General features: G+C 40.5%; 2 protein-coding genes across 2 annotated transcripts; both read right to left on the reverse strand.

Annotated features, from left to right (window-relative positions):
• Positions 1-1,024: 1,024 nt before the first annotated feature.
• Positions 1,025-5,337, reverse strand: lin7b (lin-7 homolog B (C. elegans)). The gene is made up of 6 exons (XM_053514263.1): positions 5,044-5,337; positions 3,581-3,699; positions 2,513-2,584; positions 2,206-2,415; positions 1,966-2,129; positions 1,025-1,854 (listed from the first exon to the last, which is right to left on the reverse strand). Exons 1-6 carry the CDS (start codon positions 5,108-5,110, stop codon positions 1,833-1,835), a joined length of 654 nt encoding a protein of 217 aa, XP_053370238.1. The 5' UTR covers positions 5,111-5,337; the 3' UTR covers positions 1,025-1,832.
• A 1,427-nt stretch (positions 5,338-6,764) lies between these two features.
• snrnp70 (small nuclear ribonucleoprotein 70 (U1)) lies at positions 6,765-16,970 on the reverse strand. The gene is made up of 10 exons (XM_053514262.1): positions 16,800-16,970; positions 15,086-15,239; positions 14,425-14,487; positions 14,271-14,325; positions 14,056-14,120; positions 13,877-13,939; positions 13,506-13,587; positions 8,698-8,799; positions 8,504-8,603; positions 6,765-8,321 (listed from the first exon to the last, which is right to left on the reverse strand). The coding sequence occupies exons 2-10, from the start codon at positions 15,230-15,232 to the stop codon at positions 7,487-7,489; spliced, it is 1,512 nt and encodes a 503-aa protein (XP_053370237.1). The 5' UTR covers positions 15,233-15,239; positions 16,800-16,970; the 3' UTR covers positions 6,765-7,486.
• Positions 16,971-17,210: the final 240 nt, after the last annotated feature.

The following is a 17,210-nucleotide window of genomic DNA, read 5'->3' on the forward strand; positions in this document are numbered from 1 at the left end:
GAGAATAACACAAATATGGATTTTTCACAAAGTCTGCTGATTCACTGTTTTTTTTTTTTTTTTAGATATTTTTGTCAGATGTTACTATGGTATACTGAAGTATAATGACAAGCATTCCATTGACAATTACATAAATGTCCTTCAAAAAGGCATTATTTGCAGTGTTGACCCTTGTTTTTTTTTTTCAAAGCCATTAGCCCTCATTATAATCTCCTCAGAATCAGTGCTTAGAGTTTGTGGGGTTCTGTTTGCAACCATAATGACCCGTGTATTCTGCCTGCGTTATATAAGACCCAGCATTAACCCTTTCCTCTGTGTATCTACTGTACACGAGGACTGCTATTGTGCTGAGCCTCGGTCACCCACGACCCTGCCACTAGTTCACCGGTTTCCCTTCACTGGATCACTTTTTGTATGTCCCGACCACTGCAGAACAGGAACATCCCACACAAGAGCTGCGGTTTTGGACTTGCAGTCGTCTTAGCCATCGCAGTTTGGCCCCATGACACCCAAGGACACTCGAATCCTTAAAGAAAAGGTTTACAGCTCCATAATATGTCCCAATCACTTCCAGCCACCATTGTAATGAGATATTAAAAATGTAGCTCCTGTGAGATGGGACAATTTGTGATGGCATCAGAGCAACAACAAAACTGCAGCTCTTGTGGGATTTTCCCAGGATGCATCGGTCAGGACAATCCGCAAGTGATCCAAGAAAGGAAAACCTGTGAACTGGTCAACCCAAAAAAAATAAAAATAAAAAAGTATACACACTTCAGAAAAAGAAAAATGTTTAATACAAAATCCACTGCTATATATTATATATTGATATGATAATCTAATAATATTATGATAGAATATTATTAATATTATACTATACTATTTTTCTTTTCCTGAAGTGTGTGTAAATTATTTTTTTTGGCTGACTCTGTATATTTATAATCATCATCTCCTGCAACGCCTCGCAAATATCCCCTGAATCCTTAAATAGAGTCAATGAATGAGACCGTTCATTACATTGCTGATTTTATTATAGTAATGGATGAATAAATAAATTAAATAAGAGGTCAGGAAAATGTAAACAGGCAAAACTAGCAGCTCAAATTCACACAGAACAGCGGTATAATGCACAGGGTCTGACAAACTGTCAACATCAAGCCATCTGTAGTTCAAGCACTAAATTTATTTTTACCAAACACACACTCATACACACACACACACACACACATGCAAACATATACACACACACACACGCACACATACATACATATATATAAAGGACATCGAGTTCCTTCTTCAGAGGATTAAGACACACTCTTTGGGCATGTAGTGCCGAGGAAAAGCTGTGTGAGGTCAGGAAGAGCTTTTACCCCATAATGGTCATCTACGCCTGTAATGCAGCATAATGTCATGTACAGAGATGGGACGCACACTTACACATAATAACGCACAGTCTCTCACACACACACACACACACACACACACACACACACACAGCCCTTGGAGGAGCACGGCTGCAAGGTTCTGATCTGTGATTTTTGCTCTCTGTTTCTCTTTAACATTACTAAACATACAAGTGTTTTTTTTTTCTTTCCACACAAATTTTTTTAAACTGGTAACCCGGATACTGTGATCATTCTCTCCCTACAGATGGATGGAGTAAAGAGTATATTTGAGGTCTAGTGTTTTAGGAATGTTCCACTAACATACATGGTAAATTCTAAAGCTCGTCTTCGCTCATCTCTTCAGCAGTGCTCGTCTTCCGTCTTCCCATTGGACGATTGAGGAATGGGCGTGGTCAGCAGGTTAAGGTTTAAGGTGGCTGGGATTGGTTAACCCCGAGACTCTAAAGATCTGTCAATCAGGACAGAAAGGGGGGAAAAAAGAAAGATTTGTGTGTGTTAAAGAAATCCACCATATTAGGAACTGGAACAATTAGAAACATTTTTGGTGAAAGAATCTCACGAGTGGCTGGTGTGTTGCTGGCGTCTCCTGGCGCTGCGTAGCTTCTCGAACCGGGCCTCCATCTCCTCGAGGACCTTCGGGGTGTAGCGCACCACCAGCTTCACCGAACCCTGCGCCGCCTTCAGGAGCTCCACGGCCTTTTCGTGGTGCTCGCCCTCTACGCTCTACACACACAAGGGAACACGGTAAGAACGGTGGATGGAGAATGCATCTTCGTGTCCATTGGAACGCCTTTCTTACCACCCCATTGACGGAAAGCAGCTGGTCGCCTCTTTTCAATCCGCCCTGGCGGTCGGCCACGCCCCCTGGAATCACTCTGGAGATGTAGATAGGCGAGTTCTGCTCCTTTCCTCCCATGATGTTGAAGCCCAGGCCTTCGTCCGTCTTTGGGAGCTCTACGACACGTGGGTGGGCGTGGCCTTCGCTTGCCGCGAACGCCGCTACGGTCGCCTAGGGGCAAAACGGAGGGAGGAGGGGGAGAATGAGATGGAAACTGAAACAGAAACATGCTAGATGTGGAGGATGAGCAATAAATTAAGTGGCTTACTTTAGCAGTGGCCTGAGCTCGCACCTCGGGTCCGCCCACGATATCCAGAGTGTCGTAGAGCTGTTCATAGACCTGGCAAAGTGTGCAGAGAAGTTATTTTGAAAATACAAGCATGTGAATGGGAGTCCATGCGAGTATACGTGCACAATCACATATAACCAGTGTTGCTGGAGGGGAACGAGTGAAGCAGAGTCTCCTGAGGAAAAGCGTGAGGTGCTGAACACCAGAGCAAGAGAAAATGAGGAGGGAGTGCAGAGAAGAAACGACAGTTACTGTGTGCATGCGTAGGAGCTATTAAGAGTGGCTTTATATCTTCATATCAGTGATTTCATCCCTGTATTCAAAATAAATCTCTCCCTCCCACCCACGCTCTGCTTACTATCCATCACGAGCTAATGAGACGCCGCCGCCGCAACTGTGGAGAGGAAAATGACACGTCTCATGATGGGAGAGAAACAGGTTTTATTTACACTTGACTGAAGCACCTGGTAAAATCATCTGGTTTGAAATCACGGTTTATCTTCTAATATGAAGTTGGATATATACTGTATATACACACACCTTCCGGCGAAAAAAAAAGTCACCATCTGGATTTAAGTAAAGAAACAGTTAAGAGTCTTTAAGTGATTAACATAGTTCAGCTGGCAACAAGTTATTTAAGCCCGACTGAGTGAGGAGCTTCCCATTTCTTAAACAACCATGACAGAAGACATATCCTGTGGTCGTGGCAAAGATGTTCCTCTGTGTCAAACATTTGTTCTGCATCAAGCAAAAAAAACGACTAGGGAGACGACTGAAATTGGGTAAACCTCAAGGGATCGGGACTAAACAGCTGTGTTTTAGAGAGCATAAGATATCATTTTCCCACATGGATCGGCCCAACTTTAGTATGTAAGATCTTGGAGAGAAATGAATGCAACTCTTAGTTTATGAAAGCAACATGACAGCAAATTATATACATAATATTAGTGAGACTTTCTTTTTGTTTGGCTGAGCAGTGTATATAGTCAGCCACTGTTCAAGTCTCTATTCTCACGTCAGTGTACAGTAATTGCGACTCCTGCCCACCTCTCTGATGGCAGCACAGAATTTGCTCTGGAGCACCCTCTGCAGCGCCTGCAGCTTTGGGGGAGGAAGCTCGCCGCTCCTCTGCAGCCGGTCCAGCAACTCGATTACCCTGCATACATCTGTGACGAGAAGAGGAAACAAGATACATACAACTATACATTACAGAAAGTCAGATGTATAGGGTATACAGTCGACCTCCGGTAAAGTCGCGGTTCAGAGTTTGTTGCCCCAGTCGTTCATGGACTTTTTCTTAGACCCTAAACAATAATTGGTGGTATTTACCCCACGGTACTGATACCAAAGAAAATGACGCGTATTTTAGCAGTAGGCATTTTACATTCTAGCACTGCGGTAGACAAAGCAATACAGTACTGTACAGTATACATGCTTACCTTTCTTTTTTAAGAGTAATGTACTAAAGTTTTAAATGAAAGTGTTTTAGAAGCATTTTATGGTTTAAACTATTAAAATAAGCATTTATAGGCATTTTTTGACCACATTAAAAATTCATGTTTTTTTCACAATTCGCGGGTGCTCTAGGAACATAACCTACATGAATTTCGGGGGTCGACTGTAATTAAAACCATGTTTCCGTAATGTATATTCCAGGATTCTTATAGTAACGCATAGTATGATGAAATATGATAACTATGGTAACGTATAGTATGATGGAATACAGTAACCATGGTAATGTATAGTATGATGGAATACGGTAACGATGGTAACGTATATATGATGAAATATGGTAACCATGGGCAGGTATATTACGATGGGATATGGTAACCATGGTCATGTATTCCATTATACTATATGTTACCATAATTACTGTATTCCATCATACTACATGTTACCATAATTACCGTATACCATCATACTATACGTTACCATGGTTACTGTATTCCATCATACTATACGTTACCATAATTATCGAATTCCCTCATACTATACGTTACCATGGTTACCATATTCCATCATAAGTTATGAAATACAGTAACCATGGTAATATATAGTATGATGAAATACGGTAACCATGGTAACATACAGTATGCTAGAATACAGTAACTATGGTAACGTATAGTATAATGGAATACGGTAACCATGGTAAGAGTATGATGGTATACGGTAATTATGGTAACATATAGTATGATAGAATACAGTAACCATGGTAACATATAGTATGATGAAATACGGTAACCATGGTAACATATAATATGATGGAATACAGTAACTAAAGTAATGTATAATATTATGGGATAAATGAGTATTTTGGACCAAATGAGCATTTTATTCATTTTACCAATATGTGATAAACGCATTTAGAAAGCATCATTGTTTATTTCAGTGACATTAGCAGGGAGCTGCTGCTCAGACCAGATTCACCTTCTCTGTGAGATAAACAACTGCTTTATTTAACCCTGTAACTTCCCCCGGTTAGAGGCTGACAGACAGCCCGGGTGCGCTACCTCTCTCCAGGCACAGCGGCTCCGCCATGTCCGCGTCCTTCCCCGGATGATAATACGATGACATCATGAGGGAAGCGTGTCTTCGTCTCGCGCGCTGCGGCGTAAACCGGGGCCGTTCGTCGGTGTTGTCGCCGCTGCCTTAGTCTTGTCGTTTTCTCCTGACCCGAACACGACAGTGCGCTGTATATTTACCGAGTGTTTGGACTTCGCTGCTCTGCCCACAATTCTGTCCTGCAGATTTAAAAAAAAAAACGCTCGTGTGTGTGGGTTGAAGCGTTCTGTCCGCGCGCACCAAATAACGGTCACCGATGACGCAGCGTTCAGCGCTGAGGCGAGCTGTAACCTGATTGGCTGAAACGCTACATGACGTGTCTATACGGGATTATGACCCCTAGCGTACCTTTAGAGGGAAAACCAAAAAACACAGGTTTAAAGTGATATTTCCGTCAGCTGATTTAGAAGTTGTGCGATGTGTGCTGACGTCACAGGATGGCATTCCCCTTTATTGGACTGGTCCCAGTAAAGTTCACACCTCTGCACTAATTATTTCTAACCTAAAGAGAATTATTTTCCAAGAAAAAAATAGCAATGTGTTTGATTAGGGTCCAAGCACTATGGCATCGGCCTTGTGTCATCACAGTGTGTTATGGGCCATTTGCAAAACACACCAAATGGATTTTATGTACTCCTCCTAGGGTTTTTATACAATCCTCAACAAACTGGGCCAATGTGATCGCAATAGATTGAGGATGCAAAATTGCAGAGGAATTTTTGGTCTTTCAAACGGGTCAGCCATGACGATGCCTTAAGCTTAGGCCCAAAATTGGTTAGTAACTTTCTGAGACATTATATTAGGTGACATTACATTGAGTGACAGCAGAGTGTGATGCTCCCCCCAAAAAATCTGGGGCTTTTTGGAGGTCTAAACACAAAATTCCCGCTTTTCCAAAATTATGTCATAATCGTATTGGTATGTCACCTTTAAATGCATGTGCCCACTGTTCCCACTCGTCTTTCTGGTGTGCCCATGTGGCGATGGGTGCGCTCATCATCGCTTGCAACTACATTTCTACTTGTACTACAGCTGTGAAATTTAGGGAGCTACATTTCATTTTAAAACTTTAAATTAAACTCTGAAAGAACAAAGTATTTTTTCTATACAACCTGTGGTATATATTTAAGCAATTTGTCAATTTTAAAGAATTTATCATTTTAAAGTTTACTTTAATTTAAAATGTGTAAAACTTTTTGATTGACAAAAGATATATTCAGTTGCAAAAATCAATCACATAGCTAGTTTACCACTTGCATTTAATCAGCTATTACTCACTCACTAGTTTGTTTCCCCATTGAATTTTAAATACCAAGACCAAAAAAGAAAAAAAAACTCCTTACATAGCTCCATAAAATTACATTAGCAATTACAGATTAAAATGACACCTAATTTAATATTAAAAGCGTAAAATTACATACACCTAAAATTATATCAGCAATTACACCTAAAAAAAAAAAAAAAACCTTTAGTCTTTCAGTAGTAATGAAATTAAAACAACTGTGTAGTTTGCTAAATGTAGTTTGCCATGAAGCCGTTACCATCAGATGCCTTTATAATTTATTCTGACCAACTGGAATTAAGAATTCAGTATGAACAAGTTTCTTAAAAGGGGAACGTGACAAGCTAAAGAGTACAGTAAAAACACAAGACACGAATGCTTTCCTTAAAAAAAAAAGCAAATTTATTAAAGATAACCAATACACAAAACAGAAGCCCAAAAACGAATGTCACTAGAGATGGTGGTTCACAAAAGCTTCTGTAATTTTTTTTAAACAAAGACTAATTACAAAAAAAAAAAAAAAAAAAAGAAGTAACCTGTTGTGAACCTATGGCAACATATTCTCAGTTAAAAGCACAAATCTTTTTTCTTCCCCCTTTCTCCATTCTTTATGATCCTCAAAACAGGACAGAGCTGTACATGATGAAGCTTTTGAAGCACTCGATACCTTTCAACAAAAAAAAAAAATCAACAACCTTAAACATATCTTACACTGAAAGGACGCTTGGGGTTAATGAATTAACAACCAAGATAATAAATGGAACATAAATTTGGTTCAGTGTGACAATCGCTATAATCAAAATACCAATTTTATACTGTGGTGATGTTCTTACGGAAAAAAACAGGAGTCTTGCAATGCGCTTTCATTGTAGTCAATTTCTGCCATAACTATTTGGTGGCATAATAATAATAAAAAAAATCCATATATAAATCACAGTTCAGCTATTCCTATATCAGCACAGAGGCTCATGGTGGACAGGTCATGCTCTGATGGAGCTGATTGAACAGACACTCGGAGTAATTCCCCCCCCAGACACGTTAACAGACAGTCAGAGGGAATTATTTTTATTAATTATTATTTCTGCATGTGACAAACTCGCCCACACTGATTAGTACTCATCACCCTGGGGCTCTATCTTGTAGCCGTTCTCATTAGACACGTAACCCTCTCCGGACTGCATGGAGTCCTGGTCCATCATCATGGCGTTCAACCCATCCTGTGAACCTTCTTCCATCTGCGGTGGGAGAGACCCGTCCCCTTCTTCTCCGTTCCCCAGGCCTTCGTTCTCACCCATAGGGGGAAGCAGAGAGCTGTGTCGATCCTCTCGGCGCTCGCGGTCGCCCCTGTCACGCTTATGCTCACGATCTCTGTCACGGTCTCGATCCCGCCTCCTTTCTCTGTCCCTGTCCCTGTCTTTATCTCTGTGACTACGCTTCCTATCGCGGTCTCTGTCCCTCTCTCTGTCTCTATCTCTTCCTCGCTCTTCTCCCTCTGGTCCTCCCTCCTGTTCATTAACAGCAGGCTCTTCGATCCCTCTCTCTCCTCCATCTCCCATTATGCCGTCGGTCAGCCCGCCTGCGCCCTCTTCACCTCCCTCTGCGCCTTTTCCCCTATCCCTGTCTCTCCTCCTCTCCCTGCTCCTGCTTCTCCTTTTGCGATCTCTTTCGCGGTCACGCTCTCGGCTTCTTTCTCGTGGCTTGACCTCCGCTTCTCCCCTCTCCCTTTCTCGGTCCCTGCGTCGGCTGCCGCTCTCCTCTGGTGGTCCTCCTCCACCTCCACCTCCCCCTCCTCCTCCTCCTCCTCCCAGCGCCCTTTCACGCTCCCGTGACCGGGTGCGTCTCCGCCTTTCACGTGAGCGAGAGCGTCGGCGTTCGCCGCGCTCCTTTTCTCTGTCGCGTTCCCGGCTCCGCTCGCGCCGTTCTCCACGCTCACGATCCCGATCGCTGCAATCACAAGCACAGAAGCAAAATATGGTTTAACTAACAAGCATCTCTTTATATGCTTTTCAACTTTATAAACATCCATGCAATGGAGTCTTTAAGTAAGCTATAGAAAGTGGAGTAAAAAAAAAAAAAAAAAGTTTTAATTAATTATAAAAAAAAAAATTTAAAAATAAAAATCATACCTCCCAATAGGTCGGTCATCATAGCGGGAAGCGTCGTCTCTACCGGAATGCTTTATGTTAACATCTGCTCCACCTCTCCTGGTACCACCCAGACCTCCACCTAAAAACCAGAACCACGAGATCAGTGCGTGAATGTGACTTATCGATCGCCTCCCTGATAGTCGGTAACATTAACGATTCTTGCCGCTTCTTACCCAGCCGACGAGGGTGCCACCCTTTCACGGTGCGGCCTCTCTCTACATCAACGAGAACTCTGCGCCCATCAATCTTCTTACCGTCCGCATGCTTGTAGGCCGCTACAAAGATAGAACATGTAATAGAGAGAGAGAGAGGGAGAGAGAGGGGAGGGAGGAGGAGGACAGAAAGAGATAGCGAAAGAGAGAGAAAAGAAAAAAAATGAAAAGGACGAACATACGCTGCAGTATTACTTTGGTGATCGCTTACCTTGAGGGTTTGAAGCCTGTGTAAATCTATACAGGCATTACACAGCACACGCTTACCTTAGAGTGCAACGAGAGTAATAACTACAGCACGGGTCGATTTTATTTCTTCCTGAATAAGGTGTCGAACATTTGCTTGACAAGGCCACAACGGCCAAGTATGTTAAGATGACATCCAGCTATACATTTGTGTGTTGGTTTATTACATGGAACTCCAGATCCGACAACAGACCCATATGTAAATCCTAAATATTTTAAACCCTGGCTGAGTTACTGTGTAACCCTTTAAAACAGTACAAAACCAGAATGAACACCAAGTGGTGCTAATCAACGTCGTCATCAGCTCCAAACAAGCTTAAAAGACAACTTGAACATAAAATAATAAGACCTTTGCCTGAATGCTTGGACTTCATACCATGTGATAAATACAGCATCAGGTAGTACACTAATACAGGTAGTCCTCGACTTACAAACACTCGAGTCATGAATTTCCGCCAATACGAACGGACCATGGTTGTACGAACAAATCACGGAAGTAGCTCATGGCTATTGTACAAAAAAAAAATTTGACATTGCAATGCACCAGATACCAATTTTACAATTATATACAATATTTTCAGTGTATTCATGAATTTATATAACGACCATGAGCGTGTGGGGGTGCAGGAAAAATTTGTCGGCCTCCCCAGTTTTAAATGAACCAGTCCAGAAGCACAATAAAAAGAAAAAAAAAAGAAAAAAGAAAAAAAAAAAAAAGGCGGTCCTGATACTGAATGATTCTAATTTTTGAAAATTCTTGAAGCAATGTTCACAGTCCAATACAGTGGAAAACAGCTCCAGGACTACACTGTTACATTTGACGTGCGAGATTTATTCCCTTAGGCACATTTGCCGTTTTTGGCCACATGATGGCAGGGTGCGGAATAAGGAACAGAGATTTAGTTAAGATTGGTGTGCTTTACATATATGCATCTTATGACTTATGAACATGCTACCGAAACACATTTGTAAGTTAGGGACTACCTGTAATAATTTTTTTTTTTTATTATTATTGTTCACATGCGTTTTGATCAGGACAAGTTAGATAGCATGGATCTGCAAACTATATATCTCAATGCTCAGACTGAGCTTACAAATAGTGGCCGCAGAGCCAAAAAATGTGTGTTTCACACCCACCCATTCACACACTGTAATAGGGGGAATTATTAGAGAAGTAGCCACACCTTCACATTAAAACACATGGGCAAAAAGACAAGAGCACCCATAAAAACACAATTGACGTTTTTTCTCACCTTAACCACCCTGAATCTGTAGAGTGAATTTATAGCTGTTAAATAGACTAAAAGTAGGATGTACTTAAGACAGAAAAAGGCCTACATCCTTTTTTCATTCCCCCTAATAAAATTTTTGTAACATTAAATTTCCCCCGTGTCCCACCCCATCCAGCACACTCTTGTCAAATGTCTGAGCTAGTGAAAAAATAATTCCCTCCAGCTTACCACATATTACCTGTAATTGCTCCCTTACCATAATACCTGGCCAGGACTGGATGGAACCCATCGGTGGCGTAGCCTGGTGATTCCAGGTGCTGAGCCAATGGGGAGGTGATACATTTCAAACAAGTGACAAAAAAAAAATAAATAAATTATGTGGCCAGGTAAAAAAATATATAAAAAGGTAAAAAAAAAATCCACTCCTTTGGACAGAGGACTGGAAGAGGTCCACACTGCTACTCTGGTCTGTATTGTAGATGACGACCATCCCAGTGGAATCAGACAATCTAAGGGGTCTTACTGTGAACCCCTTGAAATTTACTCTAACCTTAGAAATCTCTTCGCCAGAGGGCCTTACCAGAAACCCTCCACCCGAAACAACTAGAGGGCCTTACCCAAAACCCTCGCTCTATTCGAACAATGCTAGAGGGCCTTACCCAAAACCCTCTTTATTGAATACCACTAGAGGGCCTTACCCAAAACCCTCTTCTCCATTTCCATAACGCCTAAGGGCCTTGCCCCAAGTCCCCTAACATCTTCTCTAACCTTATTAATCTCTTCTCTAGAGGGCCTTACCAACCCTCCACTCAAACACAATTAGAGGGCCTTACCCAAAACCCCCTCTTTATTTCCATAACACTAAAGGGCCTTGCCCTAAATCTCCTTAAATCTACTCTAACCTCAAATCATCTCTCCTCTGGGGGGCCTTACCAACCCTCAGCTCAAACACAATCAGAGGGCCTTACCCCAAACCCTCTCTATTACATAACGCTGGAGGGCCTTACCAAAAACCCCCAATTTTCTAATCAGACCTCATATCAGAACTCGGAGGGCCTTACCGACAACCCTCTCTTCTCCTATATCATCTTACCAAAAAGCATTTCGCCCAGCCAAAATAAGACATATAGAAGGGGTGGACAAATCAGTAGCCAAGTGCTGTTCACAAGACTGTAAAAATATTTCTCTTAATAGTAAATGTGACGCACCTTAAAATGTAACAAACCCAGCACCTGGTGCAGTAACTGATGGGCAGAGATACAGTCAGGTTGAAGACAAAGGGGTATTAATATCGTGACCGGATGGAGCACGGGTGATATTTGCAGTATCAGGAACACACGCTGGAATATTCTGGCATGAAACTTACTGCAAATGTGAACGTTTACTTTGAAGGGTTTAATGACAATTAACCAAGATTACTTTCCATTAATCATCTTCCTTGTGCAGCTGGAATTCGGTAGGTGGCATTACTGCCAACTGCAGGTCTCATTCTCCTTCATCTCATAGCCCTGTAAAGCTGATTTTCCAGTCCAGCCTTGCTTTCTTCCCCTGATCTTGATATGTTCCGCGTCTCAAACTCTTCCTCTGCTTTTATCCGGCACCACTTCCACACACTATTTTCTCTACATGTTAGGTCCGTATTAAAAGGTCCGGTTATTCCGTATTAAAACACTCTGATGTAACTTTGCTTTTTGGAGCTACTTCATTTATGATTTGTCCACCCCTGTTTATTATATACTACGCTGGGTAATTAGTATCATTTCTAGACCAAAATCATTTAAACGCCAGTTTAGATCCAAGTTCAGGTTACGTTACGCTGAAGCTCAAGCTTCAATTATAAAATCATAAGACACAGGAGAAAATTTACTAAGGGGGAAGGAACATAAAACCTAGATAACCTTCAAAAAGAAAACTATTCTATATAAAAAGGTTTCTCGAACTGATGTAAGGCTATTATTAGTCAAGACTAAATTGTAAAATCTGTATGCTCTCAGGTGTTCATAATTCTGTATGTTTCTAGATCAGTAACTAACTCCTAATCGTCCTTGACATAATATACTAGCTATTTATTTTTTTATTAGATAGCGGACTGCCTTTGATGAACCTTCCCCATTAAAGCCAATCAAAGGACTATACTCTGTAAGATTTAGATGGGTCAGGATGATTTCAGGGACATAAACCCCCCCGTGGCACAGGGATTTCTCCCGCTATGGTTAAACTCCTAACAAAAAAATAACATGTCGTATTCGCATATGTGTCCGTCCTCCCAGGTTTCTACCTCAGCTTTGGATTTTATATCTCAACAAACCCATGTAAATGTTGCAGAGTACACTCTGGGCTTTAACGTTAACTCGAAGCGGCGGCTTTAACAGGAGAGGTTGACTCCAGACACCCGCTCCCTAAACCTACCACGAGGGACGTTCACGGACCAAATTTTATTTATTTATTTATATTATTTATTTTAAGAGAGGAGAAAGTGAAATGTCACATCTTTGGTACTTTGGTCCGATGAACGTGTGCCTCGTCGCAGCCTAGAAGTAGATGAGGGTGTAAAGAAATCTTACCCATCATACAAACCCATCATACCAACCATATACTGAGCTGTGGTAGTAGGGTGTAGATGTATCAAAACCATCACCATGATCTGCAAGCCAGCTCTGGCCAATAGCCATCAGAGATAGGCGGCTGCAGTAGCAACGAGAACAACACACAATTAATACACGGCATGGATCTTGCATTGCGCTTGCAACACTTCACTCAGCAACAGACTCGCCTCAGAAACCTTCTTGTTGTTGAACAGACAGACAGGTGTGCAGGTTGTGTGCGTGTTTTTTTTTGTTGGTTTTTTTATGTCACCTTGACGCTAAAGAAGGCTTGGCCTCTAGCTTACCACCGCTGCTTCAACTGGAACTCATACACACTCTCTCCTGTGTGTCTCATCGCCTAAACGTTACAGAGATGCCATAGAGCGGCAACATATTCGTCAGAATGCACAGTCATGCCGACTTAAAATGCCCCGCCCACCCAACAGGACACCCGTTCACTCACACCACACAATCACAGATGGGAACAGAAACACTGAGTCACACAATCACACACACACAGGGCCGTTAGCCGACACATCCAAAGCCCTTTTTTTTTTATCTTAAAGCGAAACGGTTTGTAATCTTAACTTTATCAAACCGGTTCAATCTGGTTTATCCGAGTGGGCAAAGATAACATAAATCTGATCAGAGAAACAGGTTGAGGAACCTGAACTGTTGAGATCTTTGAAAAGGAGGGTCTACTCACAGTGCATGTCTCGCTCATGTTCATACTCGATGAAGGCGTAGCCGCGTGGCTTTCCTGTCCTCTTGTTGTACACGATGTAGATCTACAACCGAACACAAGTTATTGGTCAGGACACACCAATTCAAAGCAGGAAGACTCAGCAGAGGTGCCTTAAACGGTTAAAGACCACATCGGAAATTGGATACAAAGAAGTTATTTCACCGTGCTGGAATGTACGTGACAAATAATTGAATTTCTCCACAGACAGAAGCACAGAAAGAAGACGTCCATGAATGAAGATTTATGCGCAGTGCAGAGAGTGATCCAGCACAGACAAAACATCTTAGGTAACAAAAATCTGAATTAATAAAGAATAGGAATGAACGACTCACTCGTTTGATGGGGCCATAGACCTCAAACTCACGACGCAGTTTGGACTCTGTAGTATCGTAGTTCTGTGGAGAGAAAAAAAAACAAAAAAAATATTTTTATAATTAAAAAAAAAAAAAAAAAAAAAAAAAACAATACAAAGGAAAGAACATTTAACTGAGATAAAAATCAAGAAACTCACAATACGAGCTACGAATAAGGTCTTGAAAGCGTCTCCTTGTGCGTTTGGGTCATTGTGAGGATCCCCTGTAAAGAACAGTAGCAAAGATGAGCGTGTTAATTCTATATACACGTTTTTTTTTTTTTACATTTCTACTAAGTTACTTTTAACAATGCGCACTATTAAAAACGCTACACAAATAATATGTAATAGGTTTGCATGCCAGGTGTACTTACATAACTTCAGCTCGGTTTCTACGACTCCTTGCCTTCTCTCCATCTTCTCACGCCTCTGTGATTCAAATAGTCAATTAGAAGATATGTTAAAGTCTAGAATATTATTACACCAAGTTCACAAATATGCCGATGACATCACAGCCAAATTTCTAACCTTTCTTTCCAGTCTCTCCTCTCGCGTTTCAGCTCTTGTTGGTGGTGGAGCATCTCTAGGATCCTAAGTGTTTGGCGGGGGGGGACGGTGGAGGAAAACAGTTCATAACATATCAGACAGCCACACAAACATTAAAGAAAATTAAAAACTACACAATCTCAGAATCTGCAAGGTGACTTTTTCCTATCTGTGGCCATTGTTTTGAAAGACCAAGTAAGGAAATGAAACGAGCATAGACAGTTACAGAAACAAGAAGCTTTCAGTATCAGCCTCTGGACATAACTAAACTATTGCAATTTAAAGATGCCTGTAATTTGGATAATTATATCCGGGTTTAATGTTATTTTCAGATTACACTTAATAAGGATGCCGTGTGCCCATCACATGCACCCAAGGGACCTTGGCTTCTCTTAGGCTGTGGACACAATTAAACTTTTGATACTTTTGGAACTTTAAATAGAAACAATTTACATTTAAGGGAAAGCGAACATAACCTTGCCACACAAAATTATTACATGATAGATCACCTGGTCTTATTTCTACCATTCTGTCAAAAAAAAAACAAAAAAAAACATGTCAAATAAATCTGCCAAAAAAAAAATCAAACATGAACATGCATTGCATGTTGCATATCCGTACAATCTCAGCGCTCAAAGCGTACCTCGAAGTGCTTGATGAAGGGAGCGATGCCCGAGTAAGGCTGGTTATGATGCTTTTCATGAGGAAGTTTCTCCAACTGAGGCAGGAACGGTATCGGATCCCGCGGGGCAAATAGTGCCAGCAGGTTTGGGGGCAGAAACTGAGTCATCTTTCACCTGTGGGTGACAAAGAGAATGTCAAACACTACAGACTTGGACTGCTTCGTCTAGTCAAGAGGCATTCTTTGTTTAGGCACAAATCATAGCATGTACTATAACTGATTAAAGCACCATTTAGTACATGAGTAAACTTTTTTCCCCCCACATTGCCTAAACCCCATGTGAATGACGCTGACACCATTTATGACTGTTTAGAGTTAGAGCTGAAAATGTTTACGCTTTAAGTTGTATTAATGTAGGACAAGGAAAATTAACAGAGGTCCCAATTGTGCTGAAAGTATTAGGATTAGGCAATACAGCAGATTTTCAACCTAACTATTTGTTTTTGTTATAACTAAAGTGTTTTGTTATAACTTTGTGTTAACGGATTATTTGCCAAATATTGGCAAACATCCTATTAATGAGATCATTTGTCCAATTATTTGGCATTAAAATGTTTCAAAATAAAAAAGTATATTTAACAATTTAAATAGTGCAGTTTAAATTCAAATGTGTTAAAATAATTGCAACATGATTTTTTTTTTGCTCAAATAATGCAGCCATAATTATGACATTTACCCAAAAATATACTGTATTTCTTGTATAATCACATAGATAAAATACTTCAGCAAGTAAACAAAATCTGTAAAATCTATAGCAGTATAAAGTGTACTAATGCAGTCCTAAACTCCAACATACACTCAACAGATGTAACAGAAACATGAAATACCATTATTACTAGTGCTGCACAGGAAATGGCAAAAAAAAAGTGCAAAAGGGCTGTAAGGATTTTTTGATTACTCTTTAGATTATGAATAAATATATTCTACAATTTTATATAATACAAATATATAACCAATGTAGTAAATTGTATAATTAATAAATTAAACAAAAATAAATAGAAATTGCAATATGAATTTAAATTATTATTGATTAATCGAAAAACGTCTGCATTGTATTACAGGTAATATACTTAGATTTTTTTTTATAAAAACAAAATATTTTTTTAAGTAACAAAAATAAACAGTATACAATTATATAGTATAGTATATTAAGCAATTAATAAACTTAGTGTAATAAATAAATAAAACTACGTAAAAAAAGACAATATGGACCTGTAAAATTGAGATTATTTTGCTCAAATCGCACAGCCCTAGTTATGTTTTCAAAAAAAATTGCAATAAATGTGAACATTTTTCCTGCAAAAATCACAAACGCAAAAGCCCTAAATACTTTAGTGTAAGCCAAACTATTTTGATTAGAGTAGCGCGTTAGCATGCTAGCTCGCCAACAAACCAACTGGCCTAGCCTTATTAGAATTATTATTTATCCACGAAAACAACGTAACTGTAGCTATAAACCCGCTGAATTAACTAGACGTTACTCCTGTACTTGTAACTCTGCACAAACGTGTGCCTACCAACATTTAATCCTGTGAGAAATTTAAACTAAAACCGCCACTTAGCGCGACTCGGCGTTTCTCACGTTTATCGAGTGAGTCGGGCAGACGATGCTAAGCTAACACTTTCTTACGGGCTCGCGGGACAACATGGCCTTTCTAACAAACCATTATATTACCTCAGCTCTGCATCCAACAGCAAAGTGAATCTCCGAGCTCGATGAAAAAAATCGCCCTGGTTTTCTTAACACTTTCCCGGAACAATTTTACTGACTCGGTGAATAAAAAAAACAATGAAACGTCTCCGCCGGTGTTGGCTTTCTTGTTCTCTGTGCAGCACTCTTTCTTAAAATGGCGCCGTGCCGGAAATTGCGCGACTGCTACCTGTTTTACGACATCAACGCGACAGAAGGTCAAAGTTTTCGGTACAGCTAGGATTACAAAAAAAAGACTTTTTCAAGTATAAACCATACTAAGATTGATTTAGAATTAGTTATAGCTAAATCATTAAAATAGTTTTTTAATCAAATCCTGCTATGTTTTTAAATTAAAAACGATAATTTGGCTGACCTTTCATTCCACAGCTCTTA

The sequence above is a fragment of the Clarias gariepinus genome, chromosome 16 (genome assembly GCF_024256425.1).
Source record: "Clarias gariepinus isolate MV-2021 ecotype Netherlands chromosome 16, CGAR_prim_01v2, whole genome shotgun sequence".
Lineage (NCBI taxonomy): Eukaryota > Metazoa > Chordata > Actinopteri > Siluriformes > Clariidae > Clarias > Clarias gariepinus.